This window comes from Platalea leucorodia (genome assembly GCF_965183815.1).
Source record: "Platalea leucorodia genome assembly, chromosome: 15".
Classification (NCBI taxonomy): domain Eukaryota; kingdom Metazoa; phylum Chordata; class Aves; order Pelecaniformes; family Threskiornithidae; genus Platalea; species Platalea leucorodia.
This window is the reverse complement of record NC_138837.1, coordinates 6,286,222-6,310,735: the sequence shown is the minus strand read 5'-3', so window position 1 is coordinate 6,310,735 and position 24,514 is coordinate 6,286,222. Positions and strand designations below refer to the sequence as shown.

At 41.7% G+C, this 24,514-nt stretch overlaps 1 protein-coding gene across 6 annotated transcripts in view; it reads left to right on the top strand.

The window, feature by feature from the left end:
• Nucleotides 1–4,260: 4,260 nt before the first annotated feature.
• GPR107 (G protein-coupled receptor 107) overlaps nt 4,261–24,514 on the top strand; it is a gene marked incomplete at its 3' end in the record, with an annotated part of 40,116 nt that continues 19,862 nt past the window's right edge. For 4 of the 6 annotated variants that reach the window (XR_014229863.1, XR_014229864.1, XM_082327708.1 and 1 more), the window contains exons 1-14: nt 4,277–4,412; nt 9,446–9,571; nt 10,394–10,444; nt 10,694–10,782; nt 11,451–11,617; nt 13,391–13,425; nt 13,639–13,695; nt 14,558–14,668; nt 16,210–16,343; nt 17,267–17,342; nt 18,341–18,414; nt 19,003–19,120; nt 20,137–20,267; nt 22,157–22,200. Coding sequence is in view for 4 of the 6 variants with exons in the window: in XM_082327708.1 (XP_082183834.1) it covers nt 4,302–4,412; nt 9,446–9,571; nt 10,394–10,444; nt 10,694–10,782; nt 11,451–11,617; nt 13,391–13,425; nt 13,639–13,695; nt 14,558–14,668; nt 16,210–16,343; nt 17,267–17,342; nt 18,341–18,414; nt 19,003–19,120; nt 20,137–20,267; nt 22,157–22,200 (1,324 nt within the window). Of the gene's footprint in view, nt 4,413–9,445; nt 9,572–10,393; nt 10,445–10,693; nt 10,783–11,450; nt 11,618–13,390; nt 13,426–13,638; nt 13,696–14,557; nt 14,669–16,209; nt 16,344–17,266; nt 17,343–18,340; nt 18,415–19,002; nt 19,121–20,136; nt 20,268–22,156; nt 22,201–24,514 lie in introns of all 6 variants that reach the window. The other 2 variants (XM_082327711.1, XM_082327709.1) reach the window with 2 other exon arrangements.

Sequence of the window (24,514 nt, the reverse complement as noted above, 5' to 3'; positions counted from 1 at the left end):
AGAATGCATTGCAAAACCAGATAACACAGTTGCATCACGACTTTTTGAGAGCTTAATCCACAAATACTTGAGTAAAAAGAATGTACAGGGACCAAACAGAAAGCAGCGCTGGTATCATCTGAGGTAAATTTGCTGTGGAATTTCCTTTTGCACAAAGAGCTGGGAGGGGAACAAGGCAAACCTGTTACACCAGCACAGGCAGGGAAACCTGTCCACACTGAAAGATAAAAATGGTTAACCAGTTACAGAAAGATAAAGGCCAGAAATACAAGTTTTGTATTATGATGGTACATTACAATCAACCATGCCAAAACCTATGAAAAGTTGTTAAAAATTCATGTGGACAGAGGTTCAAGACAAACACCAAATAAAATTAATTCCGGATATTTCTGGAAGGGGACTTTTTCCTATCTTTGATTGTCTTTATTATTTACCCTGAAACTCTCCAAGACAGGGACTGCCATTTACGTTATTACTTTCAGTTGTACAGTGCCCAAAACAGCAGGGCCTGCAGCTTGGTTGGTCCCTAATTACTAATGTAATTAACTGTGATGGGAGCATTAAGAGCCCTTTATGCTGAAGTAGGATGCTGGAAAGCTCAGTAGGTCCCAGCCTCAAAAGAATAATTCAAAATGACACTTAGAAATTATATTATCTATTACTTTGTTACTGAATTTGCGCAATCCAAATCTGAAAGACACAGAAGCTGGTGGGAGTTTTCCTTCAGCCACACCGAGACCAAGACCACGCAGATTTGTTCTCTAGATATGGGCCTATTCCTGTAAATTGTCTGTGTTTACCTCTCCTGTTGTTATGATTCAGAACACTCCCAGAGGTAGATCCTAAGCCCAAGTAGAAGCAACTCCCTTTTTAGAAGGCCAAGACTTTGTTTAGGAAACCCCAGTCCCACTTGAAAACAGCCCGATTAGCTGCTAAATGATTCGGAAGGTATTTAAAGAAGATGAAGTAAATCCCTAAATTACAGTTCAATCTAAACCCTTTTCTCTGGGTTTGTTTACTCATGCAAAGCAAGAAAAATCAGAACTTTCAGAGCACGTACAAGCATTTCTAGCTTCCAGGATATAAGAGGAAGAGGACCCACCTTTCCCCCCCAAAGTTATCACCCTTGCAGCTGCTTCCCTTTTAGTTTTATAATTCTACCCAGATCATCCACGTCCAAGAAAAGGAACGTAGATGTTGCTTGTAACCTCTCATACACTGGGACTGAAACGGCACCGGGAGAGGAAGAGGACACACCTTTCCCTAAGGCCATCACAGCTGTTTCCTCTCTGCTGTTACAGCACCACACAGATCATTCAGCCACACAGCAGGGGACCTTGATGCTCTTTAAATGCCCTATCAGGGTCTTAGAGGGGGCTAATTAAGGCCTGATTAACACCTGATAAACCTTAATGGCCATGACCAGCCTCACCTGTGGCCTCCACCCACACCCTCTGCCCAGGGACTCAGGAGTGGCAGTTAAGCTTTGGCCTGAGGGTTCGGTCTCTGAGTGATGTTGCAGGGGTCTCCAGCTCAGCCACAGCGATGGCTATAGACCCCGTTGATGTGGAGCCTGGCTCACATCTGGCTGATCTCAGGCCTGCCTCATCCCTGTGGACCTGTCCAGCCATCACTAGATTGTGTCTGACCTTGGCTACCATCACTCAAACTGTGGATTGAGTTCTCAGCTCAGCCTTGCCCTGTCGCATTGCCGTGAGCTGGCCTGATGACCCGGACTCTTAGCTGCCGTCCCTGGGCCTGCCCTGCTCGCCTTGCCTGGGGACGGTGGGACTGGACCCTGATGGTGAGGCTCCTGCCCTGCTGGCTGTGTTATGCTCATCTACCGACTCCGTGTCCAGCCCTTGCTACCCCAGGACGCGCCTGTACCTCAGCTCATGGAGTATGTTAACAAATTGACACTTAATCTGCTTCGCTCTGTACTGAGGGGTACCTGCAGGCCGCCCCCGTGCCAAGATTTTCCTGACACTGCTGATGCCTTCCACCCAATCTCAATAGTTGCCCATGATAAGCTTAAAAAAAAAAAATAGTGAAGGGTTCTAATTAGATATTTGGGTACATGTGAAAATACAATGAAGGAGTAAAGGAAAAAGATATCCAGGCTAAATATGTTTAACCACAGCTGAGAATAACTGTACTTGCTAGGAACAGCGCATTTAGAGCAAGGCAAATCTTGTCTGGAAGCTACAGTAAAACATATCAATATAATGATGAGAGTTGCTGTTATAGCATATTCATTACAGCCAGCAGCCAGTTTGCATATTGATAGGCATGTAAATTTAAGTATAGACATAATTTAACATACAAATTCTTCGAAAAATGCATAGCCATAGTAAACATGTTATAAGTTCTAACTTTGAGATTATTTAGGCTAGGTAAGTGGGGAACTTACTACAATATCCTAATAGTTGGTGGAGAGTTACATGAACAAAATAAACATCTTCAGACAGTTTCTAGTCTGTGGCATAGAAATCCCTGATTGCTCTTAGGAAGCATCTTCAGACTGAGAGAGGCTCTTCAGCTGAACCAACCCCCAGAATTATAGGGGAAAACCTCATGCTATTTGACCACTGAAGCAGTCAAATCGTGCCTGATACTTAGTGGAGCAAGGCATGAAAGCCTGCGCTGCAGCTGTCGCTGCAAGCAACTGTTTCTCAGGAGTCAAAAGTCTCTAGGTTTCCCAGGTGGTCCGTGCACAGAAATTATAATAATTACAACATTAAAAGTATTAATTCCAAGAAAATACCTGGACCAGAGTTATCTTTCCAGGATAAATTATCTGATGTTTGTAGTTACTTAGGCTGCTTGCAATCTGTGGGGTGTAGCTACGCTCACTACAAGGCCTGATGCTGACAGGACATCTAGTGGCACGTACAAGTTACTGCCCAGAGAAAGAATCCTACTAGAAAAACACAAGATTGTTTTTTTCGTGCTTCCAGATATTTTCTGGTACCCGTCCAGGTTTCTTTGGCTGACGGCAAGATTTCTATGTTTATTTTATTACCTAAGAGTATAAAAGAAAAAGGGGAAAATTAAACTGTAAGAGGTAATGGGTAATGTACAGTAACATCTGAATCACCTCTGTACAAAGATGTGACATTCTACATAATCTTGCTAATATAAAGGTCAAGACTATTGATTTTTCTCTGCCTGTTTGCTCTTGCTTGCATTTTACTACTCACCTGGTCCAGTCTAGTTGTTTATCTGGCTCTAGATGAAGAAACTTGCACAGCTGTTACTCCATACACTGAAAGGGAAAATCAGAATGTTTGGGTTCCAAGATCTGACAGGACAGGACTCCACACCGAAGAACTACATTTATTTATACTGATGGCTTCCTGTAAGGAAGATACATTGCACAGTCTTTCAAAATTTTTTTTAGCACTGTGTTAGCCTAAAAGCCATTTTAATTGCTGCTATTCACGTTCATTTTGCTTCTTGTGTTACTCTTAGTTTGAGCAACAAAGGAGCCACTGAAGTCAGGCCCAATCTGCTTGTCGTTTCATTTTTAAGTGGGACTACAGCTATCAGTTTCAAAGAGTTCAATAGCTGCAAAACTATTCCAGTAAGGAAGCAGAAAGCCCTTTGTTTTGTTACATACTTTTTTGTGATATTTAAAATTAATACTCGAAACCCAGCTTTAAACAGAAAGGCAGTTTTTCAGTTGTTTGGACTACCTGATGCTCAGACATCTGTCTTGCTACAGCTCCCAGGAAGAAGCTGAAACTTGCTGGCGGACCCACGGCTGAGCTGGAAGCGACAACCCCAAACCTCCCTAGGAGCTGTGCTGCACGGCCGAGGGCTGCGGCGGGAAGAGCTCCGGCCTTCCCCCGGGGGGCAGAGCAGCTCTGTGGCGCCTCGCCCCAACCAGGGCCTTGCTGGGCACCTCCACACACGATGTTCTCGGCAAGGCTCAGGGGTTCCCTTTGACCGGTGTCCCCCTGTGAGAGCAGCGAGGGCCATCAGCAAGGAGGGAGCTGCCTCAGGGCCCTGACCACCGCCATGGCCCTTACCGAGGGGCCCGGGCCAACCCGGGGACACTCTGGGGGGCACCGTCCGGGCGGTGGGCAGCCCAGAGGGGCCCTAGAGGGAGAGAAAAGGGCTGGGAAGCCACAAAACCCCGCTGACATGGGGACAAACCCCGCTGACAGGCGACAAACCCAGGTGACAGGAGAGACCCGGCGGTGACAGGGGCGAGGGACGGCCCCGCCGCCGTCACGTGCCGCCACCGCCCCTTGACCCCGGAAGTGGCGCGGGAAGAGGATGCTGATGCTGGAATAAACATGGCGGCCCGCGGCGCTGGGGCTGTGCTGTCGCGGGCCGCGGTTGTGCTGGGGCTGGTGCTGCTCTGGACGGGCCCGGCCGGTGCCCGCGTCCATCACCTCACCCTCAAAGTAAGGTCTGCGCCGCCTCCGTCCCTGCAGGCTCGGCCCCCCGGGCGGCGCCTGGCTCCCTCCGGGTCTCCTGAGAGGAGTGGCGGGGCCGGCCTGGCCCTGCCCGCCTCCCGCGGTCCGGGGCTCTCCTCTTCTCCGTGCGCCTCCAGCTTCGTCCCGCTGCCTTTCCCCGGCATTTCTCCCTCTTCGCTGCTTTCTGGGCTCTCCCCCTGCTCCTCGGCCTGCCTGGGCCCCGCTGTGTTCTGCTTTTCCCGTTATTTCTCCCCGCATCCCCTTAGCCCCTTCCCTGCCTTTTTGGCTGCCTGTTTCTTAGTCGTGGGGAAAGCGTGTGAAGGAGCCTCAGAACTGCAGTGGTTTGAAGGTGCAAATTTTTCACATCTTGTTAAAAGCGAGACAGAAAGCTGTGTGTGATGAGCAAGGACTGAACATGGGATGTGGGGAGGTTTCTGGAGGGAGTTTGGGGATGTTTTTGCTTTTAATCTGTGTTCTGCAGTAGCTTTCTTGTCTTTACGGGTCGCTCGACTCTAAAAGGCTGTGTGGCTGTCTTATTGGCCTTCCAGCTGTAGTTTCTTTGTGCTAATCAAGCTATCAGTAGAGGCAAAAGAAGATACTCATGCTGACAGCTCTCTATTTCATTTTAATAGAGTTCTGGTTGTGCTTTGAGAGAGTGTTGTGTCGTCCTGTGCCTATGTTTGAGGAAAAACTAGTTATTCAGGCTGGTTGATGGGAAGTGGTACGTATCGTGGCAACGATCTGCAGCTCCAGAGTCCTGCTGTTGTATTTTAAATGAAAAGCTGTGCAGTGGTTCTGTGATACCAGACCTGTGCGCTTGGGGTGATGCTTTTTAAGGGCTTCTGTACAGTTCATGAAGCGCTCTGTATATCTTCAGAGTGCTGCTGTTAATTTTGTTCTTGTTGTCAACAACATGTAATATTTTGCCAATAGAAACACTGGAAGAAGTTAATATGGTCATATATATGACCAGGGCCAGGATTACTCTGTTCTTGTAGCAGTTTAGGGAGAGTGCCAGAACTTTGCAGGAGCTCCCCTTCAGCCTGTGGGATACAGTGAATGCCAGGGGGAGATTTGTGACTTATTCGTAGGGGATTTTCCAGACTATGTAGTTGTCTGATGTGCAACCACATGAATATTTTTCTGCTTCAGAAAAAGTAAACTTTTCTCTGAAGCAATAAATTAGGAGGTTTGTGCTGGTTACATTATTGTTTTGAGGAATTTGTGGCCAACAGTTGAGTGCTGGAAGAATTTCTCCTGGGGTGATACTTCCCTTACATAGAAAACTTTCAAACTGGCCTCAAGCAAATGTTCTCAGCAGCAAACATTACTGTTTCTAGTTCCTATTAGGGTCTCTCTTAACTGCTTGGATCAATTACTATGCTGTGGTTGCTGATTTTTACAATCAAAGTGGGGTATGGTTTTACTTTTTTAGGTATCTTGTGTGAATTGCAACACTGACCTATGGAGCACTGTGGAAAGTAGAAGAGTGTTAATGCCTTTGTCCGCTTCCTGTATAAACACGAGCTTTACTGTTAGAGCATGCTCTCTCCCTTTCTGCTTCTGCTGTCGCTTTGCAGCATTTATGTGAATGTCAGGCTCAAACAACTGTACCCTTTCACAAAGAAATCTCCCTTCTGGTGTTCTTGCCATTGGCTCCTTGCTTGTAAGTGTGCTTTGATGCTGTGCCAAGCTAAAGGCCGCAGCTTTGTGTGTTTGCTATTAGGTTTCCTCAAACAAGCTGTTATTGCTTGAGTTAGAATAGCCTCATTCTTGTATCTTGTAATTAGCGTGCTAAGGTGAAGCTTTTTTTGTTGTCAGAAAAACAAGCCACCATCTGAGTGGTTTCCTGTTCTGCAAATAACTTTTTATCTTTATAAAAACATACAAAATGATTTATTTCTCCTGAGTTAAAAAAATTATTTGAATCTTGCTATTAGACTAACCTTGTCAAAGGAGACTCTCTTCCTTAGTAACAATTGCTACCAGCTTCATTAGTTTAATGAGCTGTGTTTAAAAAACAAACAAACAAAAGCACCACAAAAAAACCCTACAAAAAGTGAAGTTATAGAAGACTGGGAGCAGTTTTCAGAGTTTTCCAGAAGTAGCTGGTAGTTGGAATGTTTCTCTTGATTTAAAATAAGATTTTTTTTTTTTTTTTTGGTCTTAACAGTTGAATGCTGTAATACTGAAGCCTTATGTTTTCCGTGATGCAATGGCAAACTGTCTCGGAGACTGAGGAAGTTAGGTTTAATGCTAGTGAATACCCGAACGTACCAGTTTCTAGTGATTTATCAAGAGGAAACATCCAGCTGACAATGCTGTGTAGCAGCTGTGGTGTTAGTTTCTGATTAGAATGAATTCTCTTTGCAATTATTTAGCTTCCAAAAGGGAAGTAAGACCTCTCCTGTTTAATGATATTGTCAAGATTGCAATTTCATGTTCCAAATTATTATTTGGAAGATGTTATTTTTTTAGTGCTTGCTTTCACATAATTTATGTAAGACTAAATGAATTAAGTGTATTAGTCTCACACCCTGATAGCATGATCCCAATTAGATTTTGGGTAAAATGTTAAAGAATCTTTTTCTGCCCACTCTGGGCTATAGGATCTTGGATACTACTTTCCTGTAATCTTATTCATATGTTGCAGGATCAATTTTTATCCTAAAGGGGTAGAAGAAGTGGGGAAGATTTTTATGGAAATAAGCTGAGAACATATTGTATTGGTCTGATTGTAACCTGGTAGTGATGAGTCCCAGATCACCCCTTCTCAAAGGGGCAGACTTAAGCATTAAATGCACTCTATGTAAATTAAAATAATGTGTATGCTAACAACTCAGATGCTTAAGTATTCACTTGTATGGGTTTAGATCTTTGTTGTAAACTTACAATTGAATATTTCTGCCGTCAGCAGTTGAGTGATTATAAATAAAAGCCAGATTCTTCCAACCTGTTAATCCTGTGAGAGGCGAGACAATTATTAGTAAGCCACTCTCTTTAAGCTGTGGATGTGTGGAGCAGCTCTTGGAGAGCGTGCTGTTGCTTGGTGGCAACTGGTAACAGTGTGTGTGGGATCATGTAAAGCTGAAGGATTTGTGAACTAAATCTGTAAACTCTAAGCACTCAAAGCTGAGATAAAACCAGGGAGGAAAGTATATGTGTGTTGTATATTAATTATCTTTTATTGGTGGGGAGCAGTAAACTGGCGGAGTAAACAAACTTAAATTGAACTGAATAGCTTTTGCAAGTATTCTGACTTAAGCAGCTGTCTCTGGTCATGTTTATAAGGTGCAGAACACCCTGTGGCTGGATGACACTGTATCCCCCCCCCGTTCCCTTCTACCTAATCACCCAGACAAATGCTTATCTGTCCAGATGCGGTTAAAGACGTATGATGTGCTACGTAAAGAGCTAGCATTAATATTCTGTTCTGACTGGGAAATTATATTAAAAGCAGTGTTAAATGAACCAGATGGGCTCTTGTTTCAAGCACATTAAGTGACCTAGAACCCAAAGACAGCACAGCTATAATACGCTGTTGAACAAAGCATCTGCTGTGTGCCATGTGTCACTGACTTTTTTTTTCCTCTTCTGAGCATTAAGGGAACCATCTGGTTATTTGCCAGGTTAACTTGATTCTGTTAGGGCAATCTTATTACAGCTATATTACAGGTTAGCTGTGTCAGGAGTAGTGTCCTGCTATTACAGTGAGTCATATTTATGTGTCAGGAATGTTTTATGCAGAGATGTCAAAATTAATACTGGGAGCAAAGGAAGAGAGAGAACTTACTGTACTTCTACAATTCTTAGCTCGGTCTTCCAATACCTTGTCCAGAACACTTTGTTTGCCTTTAGCAGCTGAATTCTCTGCTTAGAGTATTCTGCAATCTGATTATCTTTCCTAAAGAAACAGGAGGAAGAAACAATTCTCTTATTTTTAGTGACAACTTGTAAAAGTGCTTTAAATCAATTTTAAACTTGCTTTTTAATTTTTGTTGCTCTGTTTCTGCTTTTCTTCCAATTAACGATCGAGTAGGTTTGAGGCTCCAACTGCATGCCTGTTTATTGATTTATGAATGCAAAGTAACAGGGATATGACGTTTCCTCACCTGATGTGGCAACTGTGTGTAACGTTTACTACTTTTCATGTGAGGTCCTTTCTGACCTTCTTAAAAAAAAAAAAAAGCTCACTGTACTTGAACCTTTATCAGCTGAGCAAGGCATGGAAAGGGATCAGTTTCTATGGTTTTCTTGCCAGACTGAGAGGGAGTAAATTATTCTACAGCTAAGACAGGGAGCAGAGGAGGGGATTGGAATTTTCCTGTTAGAGAAACTGACCCAAGTAATGCTGTTTGAACACACATATCCAGTTTTTGGTGTTTATGCTACTTATAAGATGCAAGGCCTTGCTAAAAATCATTTGGAGGAATGGGGCTACATAAGACATTTTCTCATCTACACCATACACATAGTTTTCCAGTGTTAGGTGTTTGACTGTCCAAACATTGACCCTGCCTAATGCAGAAGATCTGATGGGGTGGCAATACACTGTGATAGTTGTGAAACACCTGGCCAAAACCCAGCTCTGTTAGGCGAGATCACTATAGTCAACTAATTCCTCTTCAGTCTGTTGCAATGACAGCAGCTAGTGTTCAAACAATAGTTGTCTTGATTTGCCTACAGTCTTTTTTTTTGGTAGCAATATTTTATTTAATCATTGCCAGATATTTAATTTCTTCCAAACTTTTTTCTTGCATATTTCTCAGTAGTATAGCCAGGTAATTAGCAAAGACGCATTTATTTAAAGTTCTTACTGTTCAAGTTATTGGAAGAGTTGGTTGATTCCAGTGAAATAATTAGTTATATCCGAAGGTATCCTAAATAAATTTTCTCTTGGTATGATCAGGTAGATGTTTTTCATGAATACTTAAGTAAGTGTCAATCTCTGTCGCCCTGCTTCTTCTTTGCTGCTGCAGATGACTGTATGTGATTTGTAAACTTACTTTCCTTTCTTGCAGGATGATGTGAGGCAGAAAGTGCACCTGAATACCTTTGGCTTCTTCAAGGATGGTTTCATGAAAGTCAATGTCGGCAACCTTTCATTGAAGCCCCCTGTGGGCTCTGATGACAAGGGCAGCTTATCAGTAAGTTGAGTTCAATGACTGTATTAAGCCTCCTGTTAAATTGCCCTTCCACTGGATGCCTTACCTTGTTTGAGGTGTTGGATCCTGACTGGTGGTGCTGTTGGCTTTGCTCCTCACTGCGGGCAATTTATGAGGATATGTATACTGTGAGACTTATCCTTGAGCACTATACATTCTGCTTTAAGGATAAACTTTAACTTACCGGATCCTCTACTGAACTCGATGCGCGCATCTACAACCTATATTGAACATAGGCTTCCTAAGCAGTCCTCTGATGTGAGATTTTCACATGGTTGTCCTGTTGCAATGCAATGTATCTTGTAATCATGATATCAGTAGGTTTCCAGAACAGTGACTGTCTTATTTTTAGAGGACTCTAACATTACATGTTATATAGTACATTATATGAGTGATTTTAATAGAGAGAGTGAAACACTAGGGTAGAAAACAGACCTGTGTTCTTACTCTTCTGCACAGTTTGACTTCTTTATTACTAAAAGTATTAAATGTTTTCCTCAAGGAAAAACATCTGGAAAAATTCTGAAATAAGTTAAAAGGTTCAGGGACAGAAGGTACTCTAGTTTGAGTTTGAATCGGTATATATTGTATTCTTGGTGGATATGGATGAACTGCCAAGTTTATTAGATTTGGATAAATTTTTCCTGTCTAATTAGGTAATGAGAAAAATACCTGGATTTTGCCTTAAATGTTTAATTTATTTAGGGAGCAGTATCTTTAACTCTTTCAGTGGTGGTTTGACTTCTGATACTAGGGGAACCTGAGCTGTTTTAATTTGACAGATTCTTCTCAATTGTCTCATAGGTGGGGTTCAGTTTGGATCGAACAAGGAATGATGGGTTCTCCACTTACCTGGTAAGAGTAAGAGATGTGACCTTATTTTTCTAAGCTGGGGGCATCTCATAGTCTACCTTACTCCAGGAATGGCAGGAAGAAATAAAAAAAAAAAAAGGGGGGGGGCCTTTAGACATGGGCCGTTTGTAAGGGTAATTCAATTATACAACTTTCTGGACTAAGAATGGTAACCTCTACCTGGCGGGGGGAGCGTGTCCCATTTCTTATCGACAGGAGGGCACTTCAAAGATGTTTTGCTTATATTACCAGGATGAAGAAGTAGATTACTGTATCTTGAAAAAGAAACCAGAGCGAGATGTCTCTGTTGTCATCTTACTTCTGGACTTCAAAACTGAAGTGTGAGTAAATAGTGTACACCATGTTTTAAAGTTATTTCTCTAGTTTAAGCTAAGGTGACACTTGTGAAATTTCTTTAAGGGCTTGGAAAACTGCTGTGCACGTAGTTTATTTCTTAATGGGTTACATGAGAGCTGAGGGGAGGTGAGAGTGAAAGAAAAAACTTTCAGTATAAAATGGTCTAAGAATTCTTGCTGTATGTTGGAGGACATAGGGCAGAAGAGTCATACCTTAATTGTGCTGCAGGCATGAACTTGAATTCTTGGGTCACTTCTGCAGCTCTTGCACTGAATATGCTGTTTTATTGCTTGTCTTGAATTATCTATTTTTATGGAAGCACCTTTGAGGCTGTGTTGCTTTCCTTTGGAAGACCAACTATAACTGTGTGGAAACATGATTTCTAATGAGGCTCTGGTTACTGAAACTGAATAAACTTTTTTTGTTCAGCCGCTCTTGTATTTGATGTAAACATATAGTGTGACTTCTCCCAGAGCCATCAGTTCAATGCCAGGCTGCTGTAAGTCATGATCTGGTGCTTGCCTTTTCTCTGTGGTAAAAAAAAAAGTCAGGACAAGTTGATTTTCCTTTATTGAGTATATGTAGGCTATCACAGCCTCTTTATGAATGTTGATTGACTTTAATTTTGTATAAAAATTCTTTGTTTATTTAGTGTGAAAGTACGGTTCTCTGCAGAAGCTTCTTCTTTGTTACCTAAAATTTCATTCATGTCTGAGGAAAATGTTACTGCCTTAAGTACCAAGCCGCAAAAAACTTCTGAACAGAGCAGTGATCCTGGTAAAAATCCTACGAAGACGAACGAAAATGCAGACAGCAAAGGTAAGCCTGCTAAAGCTGACCTGCGTGTGCTCTCACTGCTGGTTCCTCGTTGATGTGCATTCAGCGGTGTGTTGTGGTTACATGCTGGGTTCCCCTGGGGCTAGAACTTGACGGAAGTCTTGTGTAAACCTGTGCATAGAGCTTCCTTTTGGGCTAGAGTCTCTCCTGCTCAGTGATTTGTGTTAACCAGTTCTGTTGATCCAGCAGAGACCTAATGTGACTGTTGGAGACCTACAGCACCTGTGAGGAGGGGCTGAGGTACTTGGTTGTCTTTTGTCTGGCAAAAAGAAGGCTAAGGGGGAATTTGGTAGCCACCAACAGCTAGTTGAAGGACAGTTAGAAGGACAATGATGCCAAGCTATTTTTAATAGTGGCACACAATGCAACCTGTGGCTTATCCCCCTTATTAAGTCTCAGGTGTCTCAGACTGGATGTTGGGAGGGAAAATAAGACTTTCCTAGGTAGGTATTCCAGCATGGTAGCAGATCATTTGTGGAAGTTGTAGAACCTCCATCCTTTGAAGTTTTAAACACTTGACTAAACAAAGCCAGGGCCAATGTGATACAGTATTGATGCTAGGCATGCTTTGAGTCAAAAGTTGGGTTAAATACCTCCACAGGTCCTTTCCAGCCAGCATTTGTATGAGTTTGTATGTATCTAAAGAGTTGAAATCTAGTCTGTCGCTTAGAAGCTATGGGGATGAAGAAGTAACTATACCAGTAACCTTTGTTGGAGGCACAAATCTTTGTCTGGCTTCCAGATCAGCAGATGAAACAATTTTATAATCTCGGCTCTGATGAGATTAGCTCTAAACAGTTCATGTTATCCCTTCCTGGAAGAGTTTAGACTTTAGATCAGAGTGCTCAGTCTGATCTGAAGTAGTCCAAGTCTGTCTTGGCCTGTCATGTTCACAAGCTTTATCGTTGAAAATTTTGCACAGCTGTTCTAACAAGTCAAGAACTAAAGCTGGATGGCACTGAAAATAATTGATCTGACAGCTCTAGTTCTGCTTTTTCTGGCATTGAGGGCGCATTGAGGTGCGGGAGCCAAAAGCAAAGTTTGTCTTGAACTTTTAGCTCCTGATAGAATGGGATGACATGAGGTTTGAAAAGCTTCTTATAGCAGTAGAATGAAACTGTGAACTTGACATGCTGCTCTGTAAGTCTCCTGTCAATTTAAGTTTCTCAAGTTCAGAACAGATACTGACTTGGCAGGTCACCTGTGCTTTGGGGTTGGTTTGGTTTGTGTTTGTTTGTGTTTTTACTGGCCCGTTGCTTAGCAAAGAGCTGAGAATTTTTTCCTTCCCCAGGGCTGGTTAGGACGTCCATATGTTTGTCAGGCCATGTATTGATGTCCAGATTAAGATTAATCAGTGAGATTAACAGTGGTGTCGTAACATTAAAAGTCATAGCTGTAGACTGTATGAAACAAGGCTGTAGCCTGCATCTGGTATAGGTCATCCGCCTCCTGCATCAGTGTAATTGGAGGGGTTGGAAAGATTTCTTGGGCAGGTTTTTGTAGAAGGTGTAATAGTAGAGAAGCTTATCCTAGCATTTGAGGATTCATCAGGAATGAATGCTAGTTGTAGGAAGAGTCCTGGGAGAGTAAGGAAGGACTGGGAAAGAATCTCTGTTAATGATTTTCTAGGAAATTGCCATGCAGACAAGTATAGGAAGATTGGAGTAAGGTATTGGCAATGTGTAAAAGGTGGTAGTCTATGAGGATGTCTAAATGCAAACACTCTAAATGTACCATTAATACTTTTATCTCTAGGAAAGCAGTCCAAACGAAGTACAACATCCTCCCAGGTAAGAAACTATCTGCTGTTCTCTTTCTGAAAAGAATCTAGGGGAGTATTCCAGTATAAGCATAGCCAGAAAGTGGAGAGTAGTATTTTCTATTGCTCTCAACTTCTGCTGTAAATATACAGAATGCAGTTTTGATTGTCTGGGTGATGTAGCCAAATGTGGTAGTTACCTGCTTTAAAAAAAAAAAAAATCTGTCTTTTTTCCTTTTGCCAGAGCATAGTAGAACAAGAACATCCTGTTCACAATGACAGAGGAACTTTTTCATTTCAGGTAGGGTGTCTGTCAGTGTCTAGTCTTAATGTGTGCAGACAGTTCCTTCACTGTACTGCTTTGTGAAAAGCAAGCCTGTTGCTCCCTACTGTAATCCCCATTTCTTGGGTATAGATGCCTCTCTGATAGCTCAGTCAGTTTTTTGAGTGGACTCTTGTTAAGAATAAGTGCTGGAAATCTTTCTTCATAAGGTGTGGGAGCTGTTTTAAACTGACTTTGGTATGATGCAGTTCTAAATATCTTAGTCTGTGAGCCTCAGCGTGTTGAAGTTTACTGTGATGCAACTAGTGCATACAGATTTTTAAGAACAAATAGCTGGGACCTGACTGATGACTCGCTTAAGGGGAAGATACTCTGCATGAAACCAGATTAACGCTGTGTTTCTGTATACTGGCTCACTTGTGATTGTTGGTTACTATGAAACAAACACATTTTAAATTCTATTATGTGACACAAATCTTATTTCCATAGCTATCCCAATTTGTATAGTTGGGGGAGGAACAGAATAGCTGCTTATGCTTTAGGGCAAGTATGATCAAAATTTTACACTTCACCATGTTAAATACACAACACTTCTTGTTATCTTTTCTCTGTGGTGAGCAGAGTTAAACACTGATACCTAAAGGCCTTTCATAAAGGTCTTGGATTACCAGAGTGCCTAATCATAGATAGGTACAATGATTTTGCATCTGGAATTCTGTCGAAACTTGCAGATATGCTGGTATCCTCAGAACAGTATGCTTGCTGAACAAACTGACCTTAAATGACTGACTTCTTTCATGCTTCAGTAGAGATGGCTTCTTACCAGGGCAACCCTGTTGTGAATGAGAAGAATGCTGACTTTCCTATTCCTTATTTTCAGTTTTTTTTTAACATCAGCTCTGAAAACCAAGAAGGTCTCTACAGCCTGTATTTCCATAAATGTGTTGGGAAGGATGGGGCGAGTAATGATCAGCAGCTATTTAGTCTTGATGTGAGTATAGCTTCTAAAGTATAATTAACTCGCTTGCTTAGACTGAAAGATACAGCTTTCAATTCTAGCTTGTGTATCAAGCACACGCTGTACATGAGTGTATATATGGAGTGGAAAGTGATTCAGAGTTGTGCCTTTAATCTCTGTAGTGGCATTTCTGAAGAAAGCAACTACAGTAAGAAGAACTAAAATACTAGTTTTGGAGAAATGTCTGGAAATCTGAAGACTGCATGTGGGCTGGGTTCCATCTACACAGTTGTGACTAGATGCTGTAATGAGATGGGAGCTAAAACAGCTGTTCGTGTTTTGTTGTGCTCAAAAATCACTTTTTTTCTTTACACAATTGCAGATATTAAGGCTGTTGCTGCAGTCTAGATTGTTGGTGTTTGAATTCAGTGTCTCTGCTTTTTCTGGCCTAATTAAAGATGTGTTTTTGCAGTGTTAGATGCACATCTTAAAGGCAGTATGTTACAGCAAATGTCTTGTCTCTTTTAACATCCAGGGGTTTGGTCCTATGCTCTCTTGAGCCAGAGTGCATTATCACAGCTCAGGCTTTCCCTTTTTTCTCTTTCCTGTGCTCGTGCCGGCATCCATGCTGGTGTATAGCGAGCTCTTCTGTAATGAATCCTCTCGTTGACTGAGGTAACTCAGCCAGATCAGCCCCCTGGACTGCTTTTTACATGGTTGTGCTGATGCTACGGCAAGGGAAAAGCAAGGGAGCATGTAGTGATAAAACTTAGCAGCCATAGCTTAACTCGGACTGGACTGCTATAAATCTGCTTCTGAAGTTGTGTGTTTCAGAGACCAAGTTTTTGAATTGCTGTTTGTTGCTTTGACCCACTGAAGAAATCAGAAAGAGAAGAAAGCCTGGATAACTAACCTGCTTGGTTGTATTTAGAGCTGCAGGACAGTTTCGGTGCTGCAAACCAGTCTTGAGGCATTATTTTAATGAAGACCTAGCACATGTAACCAAGCCATTTAGGGGCATAAATAGCTTGTTAAAGCTTCTGTTTTCTCAGTCGCAAGGTAATAGGCTTGCAGCAGAGTGCTTCCTTTCTTTTGACAGGTGAAGAAATCCACTGTAGTAAACCTAAGAGTGAGTTTTTCAGCTATGTGTGACTGCCTCCACACTTAAATTCGGGACTGTGCTAAAAAACCTACTTGTTTTATGCAAGGTTATAGATACTGTTTCTGAATTAAAGGTGGGCAAATTCTGTGAAGTTTAGTATAGAGAACAACTATTCTTTGGGAAAATTACTTTGTCTTTCTGAATTACGTTGCATAACTGAAGCAGCGGAAGGAACCTCTGTCCTTTTCTGCTTTTCAAGGAAATTATTGTTGTGGGTGTAATTTTGCAAAATGTTTTGAGATTGTTGAGGACGAAGAGTTGCTTTTATTTTTTTCTTTGAGTCTTGTAACAGTCACTGCTTCAGAAAAGCTAATTTTAAATGAGGAAGTTTGATTGTGAACTGTAATTGTTAACTCAGTGCTTTAAGAAAATGTTTTTTCAACCGTACACATAACACACCTTTAATATTCAGATAGAAATCACGGAAAAGAATCCTGAAAGCTACCTCTCGGCAGGTGAGATCCCACTGCCAAAACTCTACATTTCCATGGCTATGTTCTTCTTCCTGTCTGGGACTGTATGGATCCACATACTTCGTAAACGCAGGTAAGCGGACTAGTTTGGTGTCAGAGACAAGTATGGGCCTACTGTGTTTTGATTTTTATTTTTCGTTCTTCCTCTCACACCCAATTCGCAGTCAGATTTAATCACTTAAAACTCCAAATCTGGCTCAATATTGTATGCCTAATACATACAGTTATAGTTGAAAGCAGGTACTTCTGTCAGTATTGCTGTTGCAGACTGTTGTTCTAAAGTTATCAAGTCTTACATTAAGAAATTCTTCATGTAGCATACATATTAAAATATACTGTGGCAACAAATAAAAGGGGTATTCTCATAGCTGATGACAAAAGGAGAATGCTCTTTGAAAATAAATAACAAGAAAAAGGTGATCATATTTTTTTTCCCGTGGGGAATGACAGCTATGGCAGTGGAGAGCCATAAACATTTTGATTATAGTCAAAAGTGGTAGGAATTCCTAATTGAAAACCATGCTGCTTAATAGTTAAAGCGTAGCAACATAAGCCAGGAGCACCTATGATTCCATTTTGGCTTTACCTCTGACTTAGTCTGGAGTTCACTTGGTGATCAGATTATTTGGTAGTCTGGAGTTCACTTGGTGGTGTGTATAGTGACTTGGGGGCGGAGGGTGGAGTAATGCATGTTTGATGTTTAGCAAACTTTCTAACAGTTATTGTCTGTATAGGCAAAATGTTCCTATGAATTACTATTTTCAATTAAGTATTAAAAATCAGAGTTGTAGAATTTAGTTGAAATGTTGTTCAGGATGTTGCAAAAACTTGGGCTGCAGCATTAAAGGGATTCCTTTTACACTACAGTCAGCTCAGCCTGGGTGTTACTGTTTGATGTAGGTTTTCAAGAAATACCCCTGGGAACTGAAATTTTTACTGCTGGCTTTTAATTGATGCTCCTCCTTTTTTTTTTTTTTCCCTCCCCTCCTCTCCCAGAAATGATGTCTTTAAGATTCACTGGCTAATGGCAGCCCTCCCTTTCACAAAATCTCTGTCCTTAGTCTTCCATGCGGTACGTATAACATCTCTGCCTTAAGTTGTTCAGCTAGAAAGTAGAAACATGGAATCCAGGGCATGCTGTTAGAGAAATCCACTTTGTGGGGGAGAATGGGAGGGAGAGAGAAGTGTCTTTCATATTGAAGCATTGGAACTGAACTGCAGCTGTTTGGTGGAAGTGATTCAGTTTTCATTAGCAAATTCTGACTTTAAATACAATTGAGATCATGGCCTGAAGTGGTGAAGCAGCAAGCATATGTGAGGGTTGAATGAGTTCCATGAATTCTAATGTTTTGGCCATCTGAGGCTGGCCTGAAAGCTTGAGCGATGGTGCTGCTTCAGCTATGTGGCTTGCAATAAATGTTAATAAATGGAAACCCCGATGAATATTTGTAAAATTCAAGGGCACTGCTTTAGATGAAGTATTATGGTGTACTGTAACAGACCTAACGCTTTCAACGCGTGAAGTCTCTGTTGAATTGTATTGACTTTGCCTTTCCACTGGAAAGATCTCATAAACAAAGGTAATGGCAAGCATTTAATCCTTCAGTGTTTGTGCCAGCCAGGATCTTCACCTTCATGTTCACGATAGGATAACTGCTACAAACATTTTTGGGGTCTAATGAATTGAATCTGGTTTCCAGTAAAATTGAAACTAGAAAACCTCTAGTCACCTAATGCAACTGAACTTGAACAATGAATGAATAAATAGGTTACAAATGCAGTTGTTTAACTATGGTTAAGTCTGGGAGCTGTGTGGGAAGGATGTAGATTCTATGAGATATATCCACTAACACTTAGGAAATACAGCAAATGGAAGTGGCCTCGTTGTTGCTAAACAAAACCAGAGCACATTGGGAGGAAGCATTCTGTAAGACGTAACAGAGCTGAGTTTGTACACACTGATTGGAAAATGAAATTTGAAGTGGCTGTCAGGCAGACCTATTTTATAGACATGGGTGGGGTGCTGATGAGCAGCTTGTAAAGTAACATACTGTATTTTTTTGCTTCCAGATCGACTATCACTACATTTCTTTTCAAGGATTTCCTATTGAAGGCTGGGCTGTTGTTTATTACATCACTCACCTGTAAGTATGTCAGAAGATTGATGTGATAGATTCAAACAATGAAATTAAATTCCCCTGTGGGGCTGCCCCCTCCCTCCCTCCTGAGCAAACTGGAAAATTGCTGATTCTTTGGTACTATGGGCTGAATGACAAGGCAACAATCAGCCCTGTGTGAAGGGGAAAGCTCTACTTATAGAGGGCAGCTGCAGAGAATTGGTACTTATCTGGGTGGAGGAGTAAAAGGAGAAGAAATGCTTTGCTTTTCTTTGTTCATACTAATATTCAAGTATCTAATTTGCTCGTGGTGTGAATGGTAAAAGAGGGTACAGCTGCCAGTGTTTTCTCCTGTTCACGATGGTGAATGGATGACTCCCCCAGGAAAAGATTGCATATATTGACAATTGTGAATGAAGTGTAATATTGCTATGTGATACACAGTTGTAAGCAAGTACATCTGCTTCACTGTTGTAGGATAAGCACTTGCCAAAATTATGAATAGCAAGGCATTTGTTTGGGTTTGTGGCTTTACTGACTGTAGGAGAGAACCTGGGCAGAAGAGGAAGTGTGATAAAATAAAGTCTCTCACTGCATTATCTGTTTCTCTTTCAGACTGAAGGGTGCTCTTCTGTTCATCACTATTGCCCTTATTGGCACAGGCTGGGCTTTCATTAAACACATCCTGTCAGATAAAGACAAAAAAATTTTCATGATTGTCATCCCACTTCAGGTGAGGACTGAGCTGTGTTAATACTTAGGGTCTTGTGGGAGAGCTGCTTGTGGAAACTGTAGAAGGCTGTGAATCCCTCACAAAATACTGCATAACTACTGCTTGTATAAGCCTATTGGTTACAATTTCAGTTGAGCTGGAATTTCCTGGGCCAGAAGTTGCTTCTGTAGTTTTCCACACTTTTATCCCTGTATTGAGTATGAGATAACAGTGATGAAACAGTGTCAGCAAGTGAACAACTAGCTATAAGGTAGGTATGTTCGTGCTGGGGCAAAACTTGGGCTGCAAAACAGTACTAAACTACTCAGCAGAGAAATTAAATGAAAGTTGTCACTTCTGTAATGCTTGCTGAATGAGCTTAAGAAAAAAAAAAAGGGGGGGGGAAAACTGAGACTTGCAGGTCCACGGAGTCTGAGGGAAACTTTCCCAGTGTGTTCAAAGTGATCAGTGCTTGTCTCCTACTCCAGGAACTGAAGTAAATAGGAGGGCAGCACTTCTATTTGTTGTAGATAGAACAGCTTTTCTGCCTTTCCAGATGGAATCCCTTACTCAGCTGCAAAACCAGAAGTATATAATTAGTGTTTGAGTCTCTTAGAGAGCTCAGGTACGGAGTACAAAACGTGGTCAATGACCAGTTTGAATTGTTGGCGTAATCGAGAATAAGGCGTTTAGACTGTTTGCTGTCTGTGCGTATGGGGAGTCCTGTTTCTGTATTTTTATAAATAGATTGTGCTCTTTTTTATTTCTACTGATACAATAGATTCAGCATAGTATATTACAAAAAGGACTACTGTCTGAATGTCAGCAGAAATCAGTTCCAATCAGTTTGATTTCTGTAAATCCTGTGAAGATGCTGCTGAATGTGTGACTTTCTTGACATAGAGGTGCAGAAGAATTATTGATGTTAGCGAATGGGCTCTTCCTGCCACTGTGGGACAGCTTTTGCTGAACTGGCAGCCCACATCAGTATCTCCTCGGAAAGCTTCTGAAACCATTAAGCATGTTTTGTCCTGTAGGTCCTGGCAAATGTGGCATATATTATCATAGAGTCAACAGAAGAGGGGACAACTGAATATGGACTGTGGAAAGAAATCCTCTTCCTGGTAGACTTGCTATGTTGCGGAGCTATCCTATTTCCAGTGGTATGGTGAGTCGCTGTATGTGTTGTGTGGTTTCTGAGCCCTGATGGCTTGAGTTGTTTCTGAACTAATGAGTATTGACTGCTGGTTAGAGCTAAAGATACTGCCAAAGCAAAAAAAGTCGGTCCTTTGGAGTCAAGGGTTCTGTTAACTTTTTGAAACTGTATCAATCTTAACACTTCAGTCTTGTGTTGTGGAAGATACTTGTTTTGGGGATGTTAAAGTGGGGATAAGGTAAGGTGGGTGGCGATTTAAGTGGGGCCAGCACCGTGCAGACTATAGGTGCTTTTGAAACTTGGAATCTTGCAGAAGTGCTGACTCTCTTAAAGTGAGAAATGGGATTTTGCTTTACTGACTGAGGTTGGAAACTAGGCTGTTAAATTCTAAAACAATAGTGCTGTCTAAGATCCGTGCTGCCTTCAAGCAGAGTAGCTGTATTTTTATTTGACTGTTTAGAAGAAATAATCCCACAGGGAGCATTTCCCTGCCCTTCCTTCCACTCTACTTGGCAAAGAATAATGTTGGTTATATAAAACTCGACCAAAACACAGATAATTCAGATAAACACTATTGTTGCTTCTTGCCAGTTAGTCAGAACATTTATCTTCAAATTCATTTTAGTCTTAATTGGATAAACAGCTGGATTTAAAGGAGGATATGAAGGAGCTTCTGGCTCCTTGGTTAGTAAACACAGAATATTCTTCTTTTTCTCCAGTATCTCCAGTATTTTTTCTGAAACACAGAATGAATATAAATGTCTGTGTAATAAACATGTCATCACTCTGGAGTGTGTAACTCTTGAGTGTTTCAGCAAACTGTTTTGTAAAGCATGTGTGTGTGTAAAGATACACGTACGTGTTGCTCAGCAGATGGGAGTAAGCTTCAGCTTGACTTGTGAGGGTGGCTTTCAGCTTTCCCAGTTGTCCTCTGTGTAAGGGCAAAACCCTACACAGTCTTGGTGGCCTTCTGCCAAGGCTGGGAAATGTCTTCCAAGAAACTTGCACTGCCCACTTTTCCCTTCCTCCACTCCAGTCAAACTGCTGCAGCTCTTCTGAGGTTGACAGCATTTGGGTATGGTAAATAAACCTGCAGGAATATTAACTTTAATTGTAGAGAGACTCTGATTTCCTGTGATAAAGGTGACTTTTACAGTTGCAGCTCTTACTACCTAATGCTAGAATCCATATGTCCTGCCTAGTGATATGCTGGTACAAAACTTGCTTTCCATAAAGGAATTGTATCCGAAGAGCAAATGCATTTGGGTGAGCTGTCCTGTAACTGTTTATAGTGTGCAGCCAGTGTTCCTGCATTGTCACGGTACCAACATAAACTGGCAGTGAAGCCCAGGACACAAAATCCTGCCCCTTTTTCATCTGGATAGTGTCACTGCAGCTGGTGGGATGATTCATGGGAGCAAGGTGACTAAGACTTGGCCCTCGAATTTACATTCCTGCAGGGTAGCTTCTGTTACATAAGTTGCCTATGTAGACATGTAAGCTGTAATCAACTATTTAAATGAAAAGAGCTTAAAAGAGCAGTAAGATGCCAAATGCTTGGCAGTACTTTGAATAGTAGCTCAGCTTAATTGTACAAGTGGAAAGCATTATGCTGGAAAATGCCCCAGTTTCTCACTCTGCTCCCTCCCTCCCACAAAGCTTTCTGTAGGCTGAAGTAGGCTTTGGCAATCGGCTTTCTTTAATCACAAGGAGATACAGATACTTGAACTAACTGCCTGAGCTGGGGGTGAACTGTATGCAGTGCCAAGCACGCTAAGCACAGTTAATTATGAGTATACCCCAGCCATAAAGAGCTAACAAAACTTGTCAGTGTTCTAGAGGGCTGCAGTGAAAAGGGAGTGCAAAAATTATAGCTAATCTACTCCTTTTTTATTTTTCAGGTCAATAAGACATTTACAGGAAGCTTCAGCAACAGATGGGAAAGGCAAGTAATCTGTAATTTTTTTGTTTTATGCTACGTGCCATAAGATGATGCTAGGTTTTCAAACACATGATGCTGATGTAAAATATGTAAACTAAAGCTACAAATCTACACTATGTTATTGTCACACTGCTGCTTTTCCTCAGTGGGCTGGGGGGAATAACTTCTGGAAAATGACCTTTTTCGTGTATTGCTTTGACTATCGGAACTCATACGTGGAACTCACTCTCTGGTACTTGCACAGCTCTCGGTGCGCGAGCTAGACACGACATCTAGAGCAAACCATCTTGATAGATTTGCCTTCCTTTCTCAGACTCAAGTGTTCAGAAGCAGAACTAGAAATGAATTCCAGAATTGCTGGCTATTAGTCAAAATAGACACCCTTACTTCAATTTCTGCAGAAATCTGTTCCTGCCAGAATACAGGGAAACAAACCTCATTATGAAACAAAACATAAATTGGCATTCAATGTAACGCAGTTCTTGTCCATGTTTGTACAGCAGCTTAAAGGACTGCTTGTGTAAAGTTGAGTTATGTTTATTGTAGCAGTGAAAATGAGATGATGGATAGAAAGCTAACCCAAATATGGCTTCTGTAGTGTGTGCTTTTCCTGTCTTATCTGTTCACTGCTTCTGAATTAGTTCCTCAGTTGGCTGCAGATGCAAGCCACGGAGCATAGCACTGGCTTCCTTGGAAGCAGGCAGCCATTTCAATGTTCTGTCATTTGATAGCTTTTCTTGAAAGCTTTATTTGTAGAAGGTCCTTTGTTGGCAACATCCTTTCAACCTGGTCTTATCCCTTAACTCTTGTCTTGCCTTTCGGGAACTATCCTCCTAGGTCTGGATACTTCCTCCAGCCATTTCCCAGTTTCCACTGAGACGCTTGCATTTCAGTGCAGATAGATTGCCTCTGTGGTCCAGTAGGTGAAGTTAAGGCTGGGTACTGAACTCAGCTCTGTGCAGACCACAGATTAGGTCTTCTCTTGCCATTTGTTAAAATGAAAAAATGCTGGGCTCACCTTCATTATTGTTTTCGAGATTCAAAGTTTTTAAAAAAACCCCAAACCTAAAGGGGGGGAAATATTAATTTCTGATAGAAACCAATGTAAAAGAGGCTAGTATTGATAAAGTAACATGAATGTTATCGGTAGCTTTCTCATCAGTGTGTTCACATGGGTTCAGTGACATTGACTGATGAATTTGTTTTATCTTGTCCACTGAGCATGTGTTCTGGAGTATTTATGCTCTTACTGTTACAAAGTCTGCTTAAATTTAGCCATTCCTCGAAGCAATCCCTTTCTTCTGAACGGAGGACTTCACATATGTAAGTCCTGGTTCTTAGCTGAAGCCACCGTGTGTGACTACAAATAGAGGTCAGCTTTCCTGTAACTGAGGCAGAACTGCTGGGTGGCAATGGAGTCTGTGACTGCTCCGACGCTGAGCACTCAGCAGCTGGTGCTCAAACTGAGCCACAAACCCTCCAGATCTGTGTGGCCCCAGGTGATCACCCCGTGCCTGCTTTGCACTTGATGCTTTTTATCACAAGATGGTGCTATGGAGTTTGCTTAACTTCAAAACATACTGAATGAAGGCAAAAAGTAAGGTGGCCAACATCAAGGGTGTTAAGCATAGGCTCTGGACGCGTCCACTTTTTGTCGTAAGGGGCGGAATCTGGATCTAAGTAAAACCAAGCAGTTCTGAAGGATGTGTTGTAGTGTATAATGGAGGTAAAAGAAAATGATGATCTGAGAAGAACTGGTTGTGTCTTTATAGCTAGTCAATGATATGCACAATAGCCCCTAAGGACTGTTCTTAGTCCTCTGTTTTGTGTTGTTCTCCATGGGTAATGGTGCTCTTTATCATGAAGGTTGCTTGTGGATCACCTACTGCCATTACCATGCTTCGTTGTGCAGATCCTGCAAGTTCAATAGTTGTGTGCTGAGAGGGACTTGGCAGCTGTGTTGTACTACACTAATAAAAAAAGAAGCTAAGGAAAAAAAAATTCAGGGAAAACATAGGCACTAGATTGTGGCCAGGACAGCCACAGTGCTGGGACTCACTTGTGAAATAATGTGCTTAGAGTATTTAGAGGCTGTTGATAGGAGCTCGTGGGGAGCAAGTGAATGGCAACATGATGCCAGAAGCAGAATGTAACCTAATGATGTCATGCTGCTAGTGTGCCTGGCTGAGAAAACCAAAAGTGGTATGGTTGTCCTATAATAAGGTAAAATCATTTATGTTAGGCTTATAAATTAATAGTCTTGACTAAACCACATGCTCTTAACTCTGTAGGCTTCCCTTGGAGGCCCTGTTCTGCA